The sequence below is a fragment of the Aspergillus aculeatinus genome (genome assembly GCF_003184765.1).
Source record: "Aspergillus aculeatinus CBS 121060 unplaced genomic scaffold BO66scaffold_9, whole genome shotgun sequence".
NCBI lineage: Eukaryota > Fungi > Ascomycota > Eurotiomycetes > Eurotiales > Aspergillaceae > Aspergillus > Aspergillus aculeatinus.
This window is the reverse complement of record NW_020291478.1, coordinates 466,361-484,126: the sequence shown is the minus strand read 5'-3', so window position 1 is coordinate 484,126 and position 17,766 is coordinate 466,361. Positions and strand designations below refer to the sequence as shown.

Here is a 17,766-nt window from a genome sequence, read left to right as displayed (position 1 = left end):
CCATTTTTTGGCCAAGCAGGTGCAGTTGCAGTGACAGCTCGGGCTTTTCCGAGTGGGACATCCACACCATTATTTCCCAAGTAGGAAAAGGGGTTGGTGGGTGCACATCAGCCCCATACGGAACGGAGCATTGAGGTAAAGTTCTAGAGGAATGTGTACAATCGAGAGGGTATAGAATGAAGAGCAAGATGGACAATTGATTGTCGCGGGAAGAGTGAAGCCGGTTGATGTGGAGGGGAAACTCGGGAGGGAGTGAATCAGCGGGCTTACCATGGGAATAGCGGCTAGATGGTCAGCCCGCAGTGAGTGTTCACCCAGGTCCCGGCGCCTCGGCCCGTACATGGGGATGAGAAGCATTTTGGAACACTGAAAAGCTGATTAAGTAAAATGGAAACCTAGGCTTTGATTAGTGTTGGGGCGGCGCTTCATGATAAAAAGTCATGCCATCTTCAGCACTGCATGTCATTCGTTGGCATGCCATAAAAGAGCTTCTGAGCATGGGAGTTGAAGAAGTCGATACAATTATAGCTCTTTTTCGCTTCGTGGGATGGAGTGTGGAGTAGCACAAGTGTCGGGGAAATTTCTTTTCAAGGAGATTATTGTCAAAGATATGGGTCTGGTGATTCCTAACCAAGGAGCTTTGAAGGACGTACAGCCGAATGTATCAATAGGCAGACATACTAATTGAAGGACAATCAGATCATTGTCTCTATTATAAGCATCTAGGGCAGATCCGAGCATGAGTCAGCAAGCAGCTGCCTTCAATCTCTGGTGAAGATGGCAATATTCTGGTCTGAGAAGTATAGTGAATAAGGTTCGACTCGTACCTTAACTGGGTGGACGTACGCCTTTTGAACTCAGGGGGGCGTTTCAATTGTAGACAGGCCGGCTGGAGCGAGAGACAAGAAAGCGGCTCATCAATCATTGAATCTGTTTGGAGTTCTTGCCTAGTTTCGTGGTTGACATTTCCAGATCCAGCTGGGCTTATGGTGAGACGATGTCACTCCATGCTGGTGAGGCAAAACATTGAGCCAAATCCTTATAGTATGTACAACATACTAGTTATCGGGTTGAGGAGAGTTATTGTAGATTTGTTGACCGTGGTGATCCTTAAAGCGACCGCAAGGCATTGTGATGCTGCTCTTGGACTTACGCCTTCTCATAGTGCACTAGGAGAGGTCAGTGACCACGATCAATCAAAAGCACAGCAAGACCTACCAAGCCACTCGTGCATGTTTCTTCCCTTTCCGGAGGATGGGTAGGGCAGGGCTCCTGGAGAGCAGCGTCCAAAGACCCGCTTGGGTCAAAAAGATGCTTCGGTTGCTTGAGGATGTTTAAGAACTCGAATGAGTGAAAGATAGAAGACTGAAAGGTTGAGAAAGAAACAATGGTGAAGCTGACTGCAGCGGTACGTGAACGGTCCGCGGCAAGATGAGACCTTCCCCGCAATCTCCATGGGTACTGGCCCATGGCGACACCTCCTAGAAGCTCGAAGAAAAGAAGTCAACAAGATCAACTTGAACAGTTAGCAGCGATGCTTTTGTGAGAAGCCTCCGGTTTTGGTCGAGCACTTGAGGTGGGAAGCTGAATTGAAGATAATATGGCTTGTCTTCGGATTTGCAAGTAACGCTCAAAATCCATTTTCATTATAGGGCTTCCTTTTGTTTCTACCCTTACGTAAGATCTTGACATGATCTTGCATGTCTTGGGCGTTTTACATGGTGCGTTCAATCTTTCTATTCTTCTATCGAATTGTAAGACCGTATTGCTGAACCGAACATGAGCGGCTCCATTATGGGCCATGGATAGGAGTAGCCGCTTCAACTACGGTACGATGACACTCATAGGATGTAGGTACAGTACCTAATTATCCATATTAAAATACTGCTTGAAACCCATGTTCAATCAAATGCTGTGGGTTAAGGTGGAGAGTGTAGATTGAGTTAGAGTGAGACCGGTCCACATTAAACGAAAACGAATCCGATATACGATTTCCTCTTTGGGAAGTATAGTATGCCGACTGGAACAATGTTCACTTGGTATAAAGCTCGTCTGGCAGCATCCAATCTTTCAGGAGTTTCTCAACTATCAATAACTCAGCACGATCTCCTGATCTCCTTTGAAGTTCACCGACCCGCAACATCTACACAATGACAGGCACGTCGAACTGCGCCGAGGTCACACCGCAATGCCCTGTCTCGGCAACCACTTACGGGCACCGGCCCAACCTGGGAAGTAATTGCTTGTTCGCAGCCATCTTTGGGTTCTGTGCGGTATATCAACTGGTGGCAGGCATCAGGTCTCGCCAGACAATGTTCACCATTGCTCTCACAGTCGGCTGTGCGATGGAGCTGATCGGATACACCGGGAGAATCAAAATGCACACAAACCCGTGGGATAGTGGTTACCTTGAAACCCAGACCATCCGCTTGATCATTGCTCCATCCTTCGTGGCAGCTGGGATTCTATTGGTCCCTAAAGCATATTGTTATGGCTCTCGCCCTGGAAAAATCACTGCTACGGCCTGATCTTAATCCGTGGCTCTTTGTGGGTTGCGACATCGGCTCTATCCTACTTCAAGCAGCTGGGGGCGGAGTTGCCGGAGCAGGAAAATCGACCAACCCATAGCTTCTCAATACAGGCAATAAAATCATGATTGCGGGCATCGCATTTCAAATCGCAACGGTAGCAGCATGTGGTGTGCTAGCCGCAATATCTGCCGTTCGTTTGATCAGAGAAGGCCGCCCGGAAGAAGTGCTCCGAGATGAGAAGATGTCCCCGAGAGCGACTCGTCTGTTCAAGTATCTCTGTTTCGGGAAGATCCTTGCTTATGTTACATTGCTCATTTGTTGCATCTATCGGTACGTGCCCAGCTGGTTGACTATGATAGCATATAGCTAATTCCAGATGGCTCAGACTTCCCGAGATGGCCGGAGGCTGGGGCAATCCCTTCGGTTGATGCAAAACGAAAAGGAATTCATGATCTTGGATGGCGCATGAGTAGAGAGTGATATTCCTTCAATCAGACTGAAATTTGCTGACATTACTGTCGGTGGACGTTTAGAATGGTTGTAGCCGCCGTCATTGACTCTTAAGGCAGAGGACTCAGACGTCGGAGAATTCGAAAAGGTAGAATTTGGGATGCGGTGGAATCCATCGCGGAAGTCTTCCAGGCGAAGTGAGCAGGCCTCACATAGGAAGAAACGGCGTGCTTTTCTCTTCTGATACTATTCATATCTCTCTAGAGACTGCCCGGTGGGAAAGTTATTTTTCAACATTGATGGAGAAAATCATCCTACGACTTGTGATTTGTATGATTTGCACGTAACGTGCCTGTACTGAACGATCGATCAAATACAGTACTTTCTGACGAACAGTAAGCGGAAGTGTAAAGTTTCCAGGATTGGCATTCCGATTGGTATAAGAAGAGTCAGGGGGGTAATGGTACTGTAACAGAAGGATACAAAGCCCGTCACAGAGCCCAATAATTAGAGCAACCGTTAGTCAAACCTCTTCTCATTGCGCTAACTTTCCTCCATCATGCCCATAACACGAAGGCTTCTTCGGCGAGAAATCCGCTACGAATCTGCCAAGGAAGAGGAGACAAACATTCTTCATCACCTAGGATACTATGATAAGCGAACTGAATTCTTTTCTCATCTCCACAATAATCAGGGCTGGATTCAAAACACTGTTGCGCACCACTTGAACCTAAACACCCCCGATCTGTGTCATGTATCGGATATTGAGGACTGGTTACATAGGAGCTTCAACGTTTGCGTTCCGGTCACCATACGCCCCAAGGGTATCAAGGTGATTCTTCGACTCCCGCTCCCCTATCGGGTCGGTGAGGATTTTAGGCCGGGGAATGGAGATGAAAAAGTTCGATGTGAAGCAGGGAGCTATGCATGGCTACAAGCGAACTGTCCAGACGTGCCGATTCCAGAACTCTATGGGTTTGCCCTCTCAACTGGTGAAACTGTACATGGCCACTACCATCTCCCATCCCACCCCAGCTAATCTGTTTATCTCTAATTCACTTGCCTGGAAAACCTGCCGCTCCTATCTCGGTGGTTTCATTTTATTCGGCATCTGGCTGGCGCATGGCTAGGGTTTCCAGTGCCATCCCGATATGTTCCCCATCGGCCAGCTAGAAACGAGCACGCCGTTACCTCCAGCTATCTGCTTCTCGAATACATCGAAGCAACCACCCGGGGACGTATGCTGTCAGACACATGGGCAGACGCTCGAATTGACATCAAACGGCGGATGAATCTTTTCCGCGGCCTCGCGCGCATTCTCCTGCGCATCAGCCAGACCCCAGTCCCCAGGATCGGCTCTTTCATCATCGACCCCAAGGGGTATCTCGTGTTGGCAAACCGGCCCCTTTCAATGGAAATCCAGCAGCTGGAGAACGAACACATACCTACAGGCATTCCGCGGGACTATACGTATTCCACTGTGGACTCCTATGTGACAGATGTTCTCGACTGCCATGACAACCGGTTTCGGCATCAGCCTAACGCAGTCAACGACCTTGGGGACTGTGTGTTCCAGCTCGCTTCCCTCGCAGGGATGCGGACCGTCTCCAAATCAATCTTCCAGAAAGGCCTTCGACGCGGGCCATTTGTGTTCTCGCTGACTGATCTCCACCAGAGCAACATCTTCGTGGATGCGGACTGGAATGTGACGTGCCTGGTGGATTTGGAGTGGGCTTGCGCTTTGCCGGTGGAGATGGTTCGGCCTCCCTATTGCCTCACCAATGTGGGTGTCGATGAGCTGGCGGCCTCTGAGTACGATCCGGTGCGTACAGAGTTCATGGACGCTCTGGCAGTCGAGGAGAGAGCAGTCGCGGTGACGGCTGGACATAGCAACAACTCGCCCCCGCTACTCTCCGAAATCATGCAAAAATCCTGGGCGACGGGAACGTTCTGGTATACGCTTGCTCTCTCCAGCCCGTCGGGATTCTTGATAATTTTCAAACAGCATGTGCGACCACTTTTTTGCAAAGATCAAGTTGAGGAATTCAATACGGTTATACCATTTCTTTAGGACCGGGATATAGGACGCATCGCAGCTAAAAAGCTGTCTGATAAAAAGGAGTACGACAGACATCTTCAACAGGCGTTCGAGGCCAAGTTCCAGACATGATTTTCCCTGCGTCACGAAGTGCCTCGACTTTGAGGATGCCATTCCATACAGATTCCACAAAAGACCTGACATACATGAAAAGGACAACGCCCAATATAGAACGAGCACTGATACACTCAGCTCTCCCGCAAAAGAAACCCCCCAAACAGCAAACCCTGCCAAACGCCCTCAGGATCATACTCCTCCGCCACCGCCTGCATGCGCTCTACATTCTTCGCGCCGTAGCTCCCCAGCACCTTCTGCCCCGCCCCCGCAAACTTCATACACTTGAAATCGAGATACACCCCCTCTTTCCTCGCCAGAGCCTCCACCATCTCCGCCATCGTCCGCACCGCCCCGTGCGCAGCAGCATCCACATCCTCCCCAGCATCCTGCGACCACTCAGAGGTAAAAACCCACCAGCACTGCGGCACCGCCTCCAGCCCCATGATATTCCCGCCCCGGTCGCTTCCCGCCTGCACGCCCGCCGTGCCCATGGGCTGGATCGTGTAATGCAGCACACAGCCAGCGGGAAGTGTCTTGCGCAGCTGCATCCAGCACAGATAGACCCGGTCATACAGATCATGCGAGACCCGCGTAGTCACGGAGGTAATCGCTCGCTTCCCCGGTAGATCCTGGGCGTGGCCCATGACTTTGGCGAGCGAGAGGAGCGTGCCAGTTGTGGTGGGCAGCGCCGTCCCCGTTTTCCGGGGGTGGAGGTCGTGGAAGGGCGTGAAGGCGGACGCAGAAGCGGACGGTGATGATGCAGCTGGGTGGTGGTCGGCGTAGAACATGCCCACGGCGACGACGCCGTCGTTGAAGTTCGTGAACAGTCCTATCTTCGGATCCTCCTCCATGGCCATCTGTACGGCCGCCGTGGCTTTATTAATTTCCATATAATCATCAGGGCTGTAGAGTTCGATGGTATATCGGATAGAGCGTAGAGGATGAGTCTCGAGGTCGAACCGCGTCACGATGCGAAAGTTGGTGCCTCCGCCTTTCAGCGCTCGGTAGAGCTCGGGGTGTTCGTAGGCGTTGGCATTGACCAGTCCGCCGTCTGCCAACAGAACCTGGGACACCCGCATTTCGTCAGAACCATGAAAATCGGGAGCAAAGAAGAACACCTAAGTGTGCACCTGGAAACTCCGGACCCCATCCGCCCCCCGTCCCATACAGATTCGGAAACGCCCCCATCCCTCCTGCAATCCCACAGATTAGCCACAACATCCACAATCACTGCAGAGAGGAGGAGACAACAAACCTCCCAGAACAGACCCCGCCACCCCAACCTGCACCTGCCTCGCCCCGACAGCCTCCAACCCGCGTGCCTCCAACCACCCATACACCTCGCCCCAGGTGCACCCGGCCCCGATCCGCGCAGCTCCCTCCGCCGTGAGCTCCATCTCCCGGAACCGGCTGAGATCCAGGACGAGCGCCGATCCGTCCGCGCTGCTGAACCCGGCGTTGGGGTTGTGGCCTGTCGAGCGGAGGGCGAATCGGGCGTGGGTGTGCTTGAGGATCGCGAGCGCTTGCGTGAGCTCGGCCACGGTTTGCGGGAGGAGGTAGCCTGCGGCGCGGGTCCAGCAGGTTTGGGACCAAGGGCCGGTGACGGATGTGTGGTATTGGGCGGTGAGGGCGGGGGTTATTGCTCTATCCTGGAGGAGGGGTTGCAGGTGCGCGAGGGCGAGGGTGGTTGGTTTGTTGGTGGTGGTGGTGGTGGTGGGCATGGTGGTGGGCATGGTGTTTGTGGGTGGTTGAGGGGTGTGGACTCTGAGGGGTTATTTATGGGATTTGCTGGGTAAGCACTAGGCTAGCATTGGAGTTCAGTTTGTAGTGAATTAAGAAAGCCTGCCGTAGCATGTCCCATAAGACTCAGGTGGTACGTTAGTTGCTAGGAAAGGTGTTAATCTTCGATATACCTATAACTAGTGGTGGTTTTCTGGTCTATACTCCGCAATGTCAGCCCTAGATTTAGCGCCCGGATCTTTGATCCACTTTGTCTCCACATCGATACACGGTATGGCCACTCATAAATACACACTAGCTAGCTGTCAGTTCGGAGTCGATGCGGCTTATGAATGGGTCGATTGAGACATGATGGTCTAGATAACTAAGGGGAGTATGTCAAGTACTTGCAAAAAAATGAAAAACTTGATTAGCTAAATTATCATACTTTGAGAAAGCCAACTCAGCTTGTGGCGGGCACTTCTACATACAATCACAGCGATCCACGATCCGACTCCGGAATCGACCGCAGCGAAGTATGAATCCCCTTGGCCGAGGAAGGGTGCATCGTCACCGGATCCTGCCTCGACTCAGTACAACCATCCAGCTCCAGGGCCGTCTGATTCGGACAACGTGGACGAGGAAGGCCCACCCGCCGCGCCAGCTCGTAATGCCGCATCCCGAGGCTCAGCAACCCGGCGACGCCGCTCATCGCGCAGCAAAAGGCCCACACCACGCGCAGACTATCCACAAACACTGTACGGATCTGCCGTTTTGTCTCGGGGTCGGGGATCTGATCGATCAGACTCACGAGCGCGACTGGGTCCAGGTGGTTATTCGTCATCGTGGTGGTATGCGTGCGAATGGCCTCGAGAACCGAGTCGGCCAACGTGTGGGCACGCACGCGGTTGGCGAAAATGGTGCCGCCTAGCGCCACGCCTAGCGTCTGGCCGAGGGCGCGGAAGAATGTGAACATCGTGGCGGCGGCGGCGGTTTGGGTCGGGCTCGGGGCGGCCGCCAGCACGGCCAGATTGAGGGCGGAGAATAGCATGCCCAAACCTAAGCCGATGACGATTAGACATACGATCCAGAGGGCGTTGGTGGTGGTCACGTGCACGAGGCAGGTGAGTCCCAGCCCCAGCGTGGTGGCGAGCCAGCCAGCCCAGACAAGGGCCCGGTATCGGCCCAGTCGACTGATCAGGATGCCCGTCGCCATGGCACCGGGGACGACGGTGAAAGTTACGGGAAAGAGGGCGACGCCGGAGATTATTGGCGTGTAGCCCTTGACAGCTTGAAAGTAGAAGGGTAGGTAGTACAGGCCGCAGGAGAGGATTAGGCCGTGGGTCATCGTGCCGATGTAGCCGGCGAGGAGAGACCGGGTGCGGAAGAGGGCTAGCGAGATGACGGGGTTGGCGGGCACGTAGAAGCCCTCGTAAGTCACGAAGCAGACCAGCGCGGCTATACCAGTGAGCAAGGGCGTGAGCGTGTGCCACGAGCTCCAGGCGTACATCACTCCTCCCCACGTCACGGGGATCAATACGGAAGTGATACCCCCGGTGAACAGCAGGATACCCCCAAAGTCAATTCCACCCGGCTTGTGTTGCTGGGAGACTGGCAGGGGCTGCAGTCGCGTAAAGAGGATCATCAGAGTGAGTCCCAGGGTGATGAGGGGAAGGTTGATGTAGAAGAGCCATCGCTAACGAGCAATTAATTTCCTGGTGTTGAGAGGCATGAGTCGGGCAGCTAGGTTGAATGCACATACCCAATCTACCTCCTGTGCCAAGGCAGCTCCGACCACCGGACCAGATGTTGAGCCAATAGCCCACACTGAGTTGAGCCCGGCCAGGTATCGTCCTCGCAGCCGCAACGGCACCAGGTCGGTCAGGATGACTTCGGAGAGATTGGTGATTCCACCGGCTCCCAGCCCTTGAATACTACGACCAACAAGCAAGGTCGTGGCGGTCGACGCTCGACTCGCAGTCACGGTACCCGCAGTGAAGGACACAATCGCAATCAGCATCATCGGCTTCCGACCGACGATGCTGGATAGGGAGCCATATACAGGCTGGAAGGCTGTCTCTACTGTTAGTCGCACGGTCCTCACGGAGTTCAATCCACTCACTAGTCGAGCATATCAGAGACGAGGTTCCTGCCCAGAAGGCTTGAACGGAAGTCAGTCCGAGATCCTGGGAGATGGTCTGTGGCGACATTGAGTGAGTGCTGCGGAATGCTTTGAGCGGCGTTATACTTACCGGCAAAGCGGACGATAACGAGGTGACATTCAAGATTACTGCCAGCATCAAAAGAGACAGAGCCAGAAGTGTGAGGGGAAGGCGGAGCGTAGAATTGACTCTAGCAGGAGCCCAAGTATCACGGCCAGCTTCAGATTCCGTACCTGCAGAAACAACAGACATGGCTGTGATGTTCCTGCAGCTCAGCGAGAGTTCTCCTAGCTCGTTGATTGCTATTTCATCGAGGGGACTGGAAGGTAGAACATGTCACTGTTGGGAATCGTTGCTTTTTCTAAGCGACCCCCTTGCATGAACCGCTCCATCCAGCTGAAAGGCACTATGTCAAGTACCCGACGATCATTGACGACGATCATTGATGAGGATGAACCGACACAAGTCATTATCTTCAATATAAATTACTAGGTCATGGAACTCACCCAGCGTAGTCCTGAGCTCAGCTGAGCAAGTCAATTCCCCTTTCCCTTCTCTCTACTCCTCTCACGTTTCAACCCCCCTTTCTCCCAGCCGCTTCACATCATGGAACCGCTATATGCCTCCAGCTGCCACGGCCAGTTCGATGTCATATCTTGCAGGTTGTTAGTCAGATCCGGCACCTTCGGGCCGACACTGCTGGTCTGGTTGACAGTCTTCTGTGCGCTTCTCACTCAATTCGTTTTCACATCCCCACTACTCCGCAGCATCTACGGAACCAAGTTTGCGGCCCTCACCCCGGCGGAGCAGCGCCGCGTAGGCCTCCTGCACGTGGGGATCGTGATGAAAGTGTGGGGCTTCGTTTTCATAGCGGTTCCCAGCTATCGAATCATCGTCCAGGGGCAGTATTGGGATGAACGGGGCTTGGTGCCGGGAATGACGCTGGCCGATATGGCCACCACCTCTGTCATGGCCTTCGGAGCGCTCGGCCTCTTCGATCTGATATACAGCGAGAGTCTGCGACCGATCTATTTGCTGCATCATCTGGGGACTCTCGTCTTTCTCCACGGCTACCTGTATATGGTCATGAGCCTTCCCGCGGCCCCAGAGAAGACTGCCGAGGGTCTGGAGCGGCTGGTGCTTCTCGTACAGATCTGTTTAACCTGGGGTATGTTCCTTTCTGCATGTCTGCAAGTCTGTCAGCCTGCGGGAAAAAAGTACTGACTTCCGCAATCGTGGCGTAGTGCTCTTCTCCAGCATAGGCAGCATCATCTCCCGTCTCACCTACCTCATCCGTCAGCTGGGCCCTTCGTCCTGGTCTCGCCATTTGCACCGAGTGTTCCTCACCGGACTCGCCATCTTCAGCTTCCTCTCCACCCTCGAAGTGGTCGTGATTGCGTTTCTCATATTCACTAACCGCGACCGGCTGTCGAGCGCGGCACCCGCCGTGGTGAGCCTCTTTCAGGTCGTCTTCACCGCGACGAAGATCAAGACTGCGCAAAGAATTCTAAGCGTGTATCGGCGCCAGGCGCAGGAGGTTGTGGCCGCCGATGACAAGCACAGAGCTGCTGCTTCTGCTGATGTTGCTGCCGCTGCAATCGCCAACCTCGCATCTGACTACTGTGGCAGCAAGGGGATGGAGAAGAGCAGGGAATTTTCTGTCTTGCGCGCCGGGGCGATGAAGCTCAAGTAATCGAAACAGTGGATTTCTCGTAGGAGTTGATCGGCCATCGATTTGTTTATCGGGGAGGATGTGGCGTAAGGGAGGGAGGGAGAGCTCATTTGTATGGGCCAGACCGTGGAGGTTTAGTCTTGCGAGGAAAAGGCACTGGTCCACAAAACATACCCAGTAGATAAGAACGATGCTTTATGCAGGAGACGTGAAGAAGAGAGAGGCCTGTGCGTAGTGTAATCACGAGTGTAGCCAGTTCAATAATTCATGAGTACCCCGCTTGTGAGGGGCTAGATTGTTCCCTGTGGGGAAGAAGGGAATAGAGATAGACGTAGATAGGTTGGAAGCCAGCCAAGACAAACAACACAACAATCAGCGACCTGTAGATGCACAGCACAGATACTCCCAGTTTTTGTCTCTGAATGGTCCCACGGGAGAATGATACAGGTCAGAAACTATGCCGAACGTCCCGATCTAATGGCGATCTCCGTCAAGGACTAGACAATCACTTGGTCGAAGCCATGTCTCCACCGTCTATTAATATGCTGAATAAGTCACCTGTCGCTCTCTGACATGTCAAATCCTAGAACCCCCCTACTCCAGTACCCCTCGCTTCCTTGCCTTCCCCGTCGTTACCTCTACCCATTTCTCGCCGTCTTTCTTCATCACAATCGGACAAGATCAACCTCATACCATCGAGAATGGCACCAAAGATCCCAACCAGAGCCGCTCAATTACGCCAACTGCTTACCAGACCGGGCCCAGTACTCATGGTCGGTGCGCATGATGCGCTTTCCGCACGTATTGCCGAGCGCACAGGCTTCGATGCCATCTGGGCCAGCGGCTTCGGCATCTCTGCGACCCACGCCCTGCCGGACGCGAACATTCTGACCATGAGCGAGACCCTCGAGGCAGCGCAACGCATGGCCGAGGCCGTCGCCTGCCCCGTCATCGCGGACTGCGACAACGGGTTTGGCAATGCGATCAACGCGATGCGCACCGTCACCCAATGCGAGCGCGCGGGCTTAGCAGGGGTATGCATCGAGGATAACATCTTCCCGAAACGGTGCAGTTTCTACGAGGGGGTGCAGCGCGAACTGACAGCCCTGCACGAGCATGCGCTCAAGATCCAGGCCGCCGTGGACGCGCGGACGGATCCCGACTTCGTGGTCATCGCCCGCACGGAGGCGTTCATTGCTGGGCGGACAAAGCGCGAAGCCCTGGAGCGCGCGCGGGCGTACGCAGACGCGGGCGCCGACGCCGTGCTCGTGCATTCCAAGTCGGACTCATTCAAGGAGTTGAGGGAGTTCGCGGCGGCGTGGGACCGCTCGTCGTCTTGTGTGCTTGTTGCGGTTCCAACGACTTATGAGGGTATCTCGGCGGGTGAGCTGTTTGATGCCGGGTTTAAAGTGGTTATCTTCGCGAATCAGGCGCTTCGAGCTGCGGTGAGGGCTATGCAGGATGCGATGGTGGTGCTTCGGAGAGAGGTGCGTCCGGCTGCTGTGCGGGACTCGATTGCGTCGTTGTCGGAGATTTATGGGCTTGTTGGGGTTAATGAGCTGAAGGAGAGCGAGAAGCGGTTTCTACCGCGGCCTGCCTCTTCCCCAGTAACGAATTGCGACGAGAACAACCATCATGAGGAGCTGGCAGGCGATAAAAGACAGGTGATTTCAAAGCTTTGAGCTTTTACTTTGCACAGTATCGAGCTCGAGCGAAGTCCGTTCCTTTGATGTCTCTTGTACATACCTTACTAGACCGTCTGGCTCCTAGATTCAGTTGGACTCAATGATATGACCCGTCTCGCACGAGTACATTGGAGATGAAGAGGATAAACCAGATTGTAGAGGCGGTAGCGGGCTGTGCCTTACTTGACGAGCAGGTAGTCGCGGCTTGACATAGGTAGATTGGAGACCGGCTAACCAGACGGCTTTTCTTGTCCAGCAAAATGCGGACTATGGCCGTGAAGAATAGCAAGCTCCTCAAAGCTCTGCTGACAGATGTGCATGTTGTTATGGTGATGAGAAAATCACCTCGTATACTGTTCATGCAAAGCTCATGGCCGTATGAGTATCCCCGAATTGGGAAAGCTTGTCTTGTAGAAATCAGCTATAACACCGAATAGCTCCGCATAAGCCTCTAGACGAAGAAATTCTCCGCACACCAGTCAAGCTTCCACAAATCAGCTGATACGCTGGCGTGGCTCAATGATGATGGTCTTATCTTGATGAGTAATTCAACACGAGGTTTGGCCGCAGCTCATTGTCTGCGTAGGCCCCGCACTGACTTCACTTGAATCATCATGTTACATGACGGCTCTATCAATGAGCAAAGTAATTCCCTTGCTTGTGTTGGTAGTCAATGGCCCGGCAGCTGCGATCGTGCTTATCTAGACAGTCAGGGCGGAGGATCTGGAACCAACAGCAAGACTCCCTACTAGCCGTATGCAGCATTGACCGCGGCATCTCCGACCTCTCAGACTCCTACCACATCTAGATGTATACGAGAAAACATCTAGGATGTAGATCCGGCAATGAATAATATCTGCGAAGCTTGTCTACCCCGCACAGGCTTGTGGAGGGATAAAAGGAAGCAGTGGCACGTCGAGCGGCTATGCTTTCCGTTGATGAATCTAGTCCGGAAGGTCAAATTCATCTCACTCCGTTTGTATCTTTCGCCAAAAAATCAGTCGCTCGTCGCGTTTGTCAAAATGTCCCTTCCTGCAACATTCAAGCAAGCGGTGTTCCGCTCTGCTGGATCACCGCTCGTGATTGAAGAGAGCCCTCTCACTCCTCCAGGCGACCGTCAGCTCCTTGTCAAGGTCGAGGCTTGTGGCGTTTGCTCCTCGGATCGATGGGCTCAGAATAATGTCATGGGTGGTGGGTTGTAAGTACTCGCTTGGATCTCTGCTCTGCCTTGTTCCCAGCATACAAATTAACTCGTCCTCTGCATGTGAAGCCCTATCGTGCCTGGCCATGAGATTATCGGCCGCGTCGCGGGCCTCGGAAATGGCGTCTCGAACTGGAAAGTTGGGGATCGGGTTGGTGGAGGCTGGCATGGAGGTCACGACGGTACCGGGCCCTCCCCTTCACAGCCATTCCCGGATCATTGATTGTCAAACTCACTACTTGCAGGTACCTGCAGAGCCTGTGACAAAGGCTATTTTCAAATGTGCTCTGCCCAGCAGGTGAATGGGGAGACCAAGAATGGTGGCTGTTCGTTCATCCGCTTCTTCACTTGTCCCGTGGTTGTAGTTCTGAGTTGCTGACATTTATGATCAAGACGCTGAATATTGTCTTCTCAACGTCGAAGCTGCGGTTCGGGTGCCCGAGCACGTCCCCGCCGCAAAATACGCCCCCATTCTCTGCGCAGGCGTCACCGTCTTCAACTCTCTCCGTCATATGGATATTACGCCTGGGGAGATAGTCGCGGTGCAAGGGCTGGGCGGACTGGGTCATCTGGCCATTCAGTATGCGCGGAAGATGGGGCATCGAGTTGTAGCCATCTCGCGGGACTCGAAGAAGGAGAAGATGGTCCGAGAGCTGGGCGCGCACGAATATATTGACGAAAGTCAGGTTAATGTGAGCGAGGAGTTGCAGCGGCTGGGTGGAGCCTCTTTGGTCATGTCGACTGCGCCAAATGCGGCGATTATCAGTCCTTTGCTGAAGGGGTTGGGAGTTCTGGGAAAGTTATTGATCTTGTCTGGTAAGTACGGAAGAGATGATGGTTGAGCTGTTGTGGTGAGAAAAAGGAATTGACATAGGTCTCAGTGCCGGGTCCGGTGCCAGTGGACACCTCAATCATGGTAAGTTAGCTCTACACTAGGCGGGATACTGGATGTTGATGCTGGCTTCGCTAGGTCAATAAAGGACTATCGGTGCAGGTTTGGCCATCAGGCCATGCAACTGACAGCGAGGATGCTATTGCCTTCACCGAATTGCAGGATATCAACTGCATGGTGGAGGAGTTTCCGCTGGATAAGGCCAATGAGGCCTATGGTAAGACTCGCTATATGTCCTTATGTGATTAAAGAGGGCGCGTCCTGTGTGAAGGACAAGTTTGTGAAAATGGAATTTCGCTAGGTCAACTCCGTTGAGCCTGGTGGCTTCTTGACCACACCCTTCGCACGCGAACTTCAATCCTCCGAAATTGCACTTCTCTCCATAAAGCTGAGACCTTAAGGACTGTGATACTGACTCGTGTATCCTCTGCACAGATGCCATGGTGAAAGGAACGGTCAGATTCCGCGCAGTCTTGACGATGGAGTAGCTCCTGTACTGTATTCCTCTGAGCGGGGACAGGAATCAGGTGCTTGGGCGAACAGGTCCGAGGCTCAGCTCTGTCTCAGTTTGAATCAATGTGATTTTTTGATAGTCTTAACGCCCAGGAAGTGAAATGCTTGCTAGGATTGTTTTTTTTTCCGAATCGGAAAGATACTGCACGAGTCAGTGACGTGCTCAAAATTAGCCGGGGGTTCGAAGATTGTTACAGACCAAATCTTTTCCCAAATCAAGTAGCTTTTTGTTCATAGATGAGCTTCGAGGCTTCGCTGGATTATCAACGTCCGAACACAGCACATGACCAGGACTACAATATTCACAAAATGAAGATAAATCGTATGGTACAACAAAGTCGAGGTCTGTAAGATAGAAGCCGTGTTTCAGGGCCAGTAGTCAGCTTCGTACCACTTAGAGATCAGAGTCTGTCCGGTATCTCATGCAGGGCCTGCGGAAGTTGTCCGTCGGCGGCTTCGACTCTTCTCGGCATTTACTCGCAGATTGAGTCCTAGGATGGGCCTCTTTAAGTGGGGCATAATCGCCGCAGTCAACATGTATCGATTTGTTGATTTGTAACCGTGTGCGGACTTATACTCCGACAACATGCTGTCCAATGAAAGTTGCGGGTCAAAGCCTCGCCACAGGTCTAAGGCCGATCTCGCACAAGATTCTAATAAGGGGGTATAATCAATGCCATTTGGAGGTTGGTTGAACACATGAAATTGTGATATTGGTGCGAGTGAAGGGTGGGTTGCCCAGTCTTTTCTTAGGACGAATTGCTATCTTCCACGCTCTGGTGGAACTCTCTCTGAACCGTGATTGCATTCTTCGGCATCACTACCAGCTCTATCGTATCCTCTTCACTCTCCTCCGTGTGTGAGCCTTCATGTACTTGGGTCACAATTGTATTTCCAGTCTCATGGGTTGTTCCGTGGGACAGGTTGCCATTCGGTAGTCGAATCCATTGTTCATCATTAGCTGCACTGACGCCGCGGGGTCTTCGGCCAACACTTTTCGAGCCGTACATGTTCGATCCGTATCCGTACTGTCGGTGAGGTGTCTTGGGGGCGGACGAGCTATTGCCAGTACGGCTGGTCATCTTCTGAGCGGCTGAGCGGAAGAGCCGGTAAATGATCGGGAGGTTGGCGCAGAGGATGCCTCCAAAGGATTCGAAAGCGGATAGAACAGCCAAGGGGACACCCTCCCCTGCGTATGATGTCAGTCAATTGAAAACATGCCATGTTCGAACCCTTCAAATTGACTTACAGGTGATGTCACTAGAGTTCTGTGCGAAGACATAAGCTAGTCTGGCTGCACTAATGGCGCATGTGCTGGAGATGAACCATGGAGTATTAGATAAAAGCACCGGATGTGAAGCTTCCTGGACAGAAAAGCCTTACATGAAGCCAATAGAGAATATGATACACAGTGCAATCTTTTTGGTGGAGGTCGTGCGGAGCCGGAGAATGACGGGTATTGGTAAGGCGAAGATGAATATGTCCGTAAGCATATTAGAGCAGTTAATGTAGTATGACAGAGCCGAAGAATTGAAGCAGTGACCCTTGACAGACGGGTTCCAGAATGCAGCTAGCGGACGACAGAGCACTCCCATGAAGATTTCAATAGTTGTTATCCAAAGGCAGATAAAAATCGCGCATCCTATCACTGTTCTCGATAACCATTGCACAGGGAAAATGCGGTAGTATAGGGCGAGGATACCAAGCTTGGTCGACGCGAGACCTACGTTGTAGAGATGACTAGCAACATACTCTCCCTAATCAAGTTAATCCTCTGCTTCGAATCAATCTGGGTTCATTGCACTGTACCTTTAAGAAGATTTTCAGGTCCTTCACCGAGACGGTGGAGGTATGTTTGCCAAAACCATGACCCAAACCTAGGGCTCTCAGTCATTGTTCTTGTTCTTTGTGATGCTACTTGCGTCACCTACCACAAGCCATCATCGTCACTGAGTATGCCACTTCCAATGTCTACCTCCCAGAAATAAGATCGTCAGCTTCCATTGAGAAATTGGCCACCTTGGAAGGGAGAACCCACTGTTGCAAGCATTATCAGGTAGTCATCCATGTGGAACTTGTCATCCTGACCTCGAATCTTGACCATCAACCTCATTCCCGTGGTCAACAGCACCCCGGCCATCGGTACGACATAACCCACGATCACAAGAGCTTCTCTCGAGGCAGACTGTTCCAGGCTGGCCATGATGGCGAGTGAATCGCTCGGCAAGAGGCATCAGTCGACTTAATTGTGCATCGAAAGTGTTGATATGGAATATCAGGGAGAGCTGCAAGATTTTGATTCTTTGTCTGCAGCCTGCCATATCTGGCGCGCATATAGGGGCCCTAGAAGCCCCATCGTCTCGTAATTATCGCGCTCCTTCGAGGCGAGCTGACAGGCATTCGATCCTTGCGCCCCGCTCGGAGACTGGCCGTCAGGTACGAAGTTTTGCTTTCACGGAGAAGGCACTTTCGAGATGGCGTGAGACAGGGATCTAGATCAAGATCCATACCAATGCCACTGCCGACAAGCCGCTTCTCGGGACCGAGCGGGAACCGAGATGAGAAAGTGGACCATGGAAGGATCCTGCGCGTGGTTGCGTATTCCGTAAAAGAAAACACATTTTGAGACTGGCAGGAAGATGCAATGCCAATGAAACATTCTATCGAGTGACAGGGATTGGGAATTGGGATCGCCGATGATGGCTCCAGGATAGGACCGACAAACAGTACAATACACTGCTACTAGTGTATTACCCGGGCGGTATCCGTTGTGACCGGACCCGGTA

General features: G+C 52.7%; 8 protein-coding genes across 8 annotated transcripts; 5 read left to right on the top strand and 3 right to left on the bottom strand.

Moving 5' to 3' along the window:
• Positions 1 to 1,454: 1,454 nt before the first annotated feature.
• BO66DRAFT_409224 (RTA1-domain-containing protein) lies at positions 1,455 to 2,959 on the top strand (the record flags this gene model as incomplete). Its single annotated transcript, XM_025649164.1, has 5 exons — positions 1,455 to 1,458; positions 2,158 to 2,450; positions 2,482 to 2,595; positions 2,629 to 2,685; positions 2,891 to 2,959. The coding sequence occupies 5 exons, from the start codon at positions 1,455 to 1,457 to the stop codon at positions 2,957 to 2,959; spliced, it is 537 nt and encodes a 178-aa protein (XP_025506822.1).
• Positions 2,960 to 3,540: 581 nt separating this feature from the next.
• On the top strand, positions 3,541 to 5,151 carry BO66DRAFT_418475 (uncharacterized protein; the record flags this gene model as incomplete). The annotated part of the gene is made up of 3 exons (XM_025649746.1): positions 3,541 to 3,973; positions 4,121 to 5,016; positions 5,053 to 5,151. 3 exons carry the CDS (start codon positions 3,541 to 3,543, stop codon positions 5,149 to 5,151), a joined length of 1,428 nt encoding a protein of 475 aa, XP_025506821.1.
• Positions 5,152 to 5,267: 116 nt separating this feature from the next.
• BO66DRAFT_418474 (FAD-binding oxidoreductase) lies at positions 5,268 to 6,857 on the bottom strand (the record flags this gene model as incomplete). Its single annotated transcript, XM_025649745.1, has 3 exons — positions 5,268 to 5,750; positions 5,931 to 6,254; positions 6,477 to 6,857. The coding sequence occupies 3 exons, from the start codon at positions 6,855 to 6,857 to the stop codon at positions 5,268 to 5,270; spliced, it is 1,188 nt and encodes a 395-aa protein (XP_025506820.1).
• Positions 6,858 to 7,348: 491 nt separating this feature from the next.
• On the bottom strand, positions 7,349 to 9,269 carry BO66DRAFT_316345 (MFS general substrate transporter; the record flags this gene model as incomplete). The annotated part of the gene is made up of 4 exons (XM_025643507.1): positions 7,349 to 8,551; positions 8,618 to 8,928; positions 8,978 to 9,053; positions 9,108 to 9,269. The coding sequence occupies 4 exons, from the start codon at positions 9,267 to 9,269 to the stop codon at positions 7,349 to 7,351; spliced, it is 1,752 nt and encodes a 583-aa protein (XP_025506819.1).
• A 354-nt stretch (positions 9,270 to 9,623) lies between these two features.
• On the top strand, positions 9,624 to 10,710 carry BO66DRAFT_399194 (uncharacterized protein; the record flags this gene model as incomplete). The annotated part of the gene is made up of 2 exons (XM_025648670.1): positions 9,624 to 10,185; positions 10,280 to 10,710. 2 exons carry the CDS (start codon positions 9,624 to 9,626, stop codon positions 10,708 to 10,710), a joined length of 993 nt encoding a protein of 330 aa, XP_025506818.1.
• Positions 10,711 to 11,281: 571 nt separating this feature from the next.
• On the top strand, positions 11,282 to 12,481 carry BO66DRAFT_389553 (isocitrate lyase/PEP mutase family protein). The gene has a single exon (XM_025646816.1). It carries the CDS (start codon positions 11,391 to 11,393, stop codon positions 12,369 to 12,371), a length of 981 nt encoding a protein of 326 aa, XP_025506817.1. The 5' UTR covers positions 11,282 to 11,390; the 3' UTR covers positions 12,372 to 12,481.
• A 915-nt stretch (positions 12,482 to 13,396) lies between these two features.
• Positions 13,397 to 14,955, top strand: BO66DRAFT_368384 (GroES-like protein; the record flags this gene model as incomplete). Its single annotated transcript, XM_025645337.1, has 7 exons — positions 13,397 to 13,572; positions 13,645 to 13,757; positions 13,821 to 13,901; positions 13,969 to 14,391; positions 14,457 to 14,491; positions 14,546 to 14,684; positions 14,903 to 14,955. The coding sequence occupies 7 exons, from the start codon at positions 13,397 to 13,399 to the stop codon at positions 14,953 to 14,955; spliced, it is 1,020 nt and encodes a 339-aa protein (XP_025506816.1).
• Positions 14,956 to 15,729: 774 nt separating this feature from the next.
• BO66DRAFT_465470 (putative integral membrane protein PTH11-like) lies at positions 15,730 to 17,648 on the bottom strand (the record flags this gene model as incomplete). Its single annotated transcript, XM_025652500.1, has 6 exons — positions 17,019 to 17,648; positions 16,915 to 16,951; positions 16,790 to 16,863; positions 16,364 to 16,737; positions 16,230 to 16,294; positions 15,730 to 16,169 (listed from the first exon to the last, which is right to left on the bottom strand). Exons 1-6 carry the CDS (start codon positions 17,181 to 17,183, stop codon positions 15,730 to 15,732), a joined length of 1,155 nt encoding a protein of 384 aa, XP_025506815.1. The 5' UTR covers positions 17,184 to 17,648.
• Positions 17,649 to 17,766: the final 118 nt, after the last annotated feature.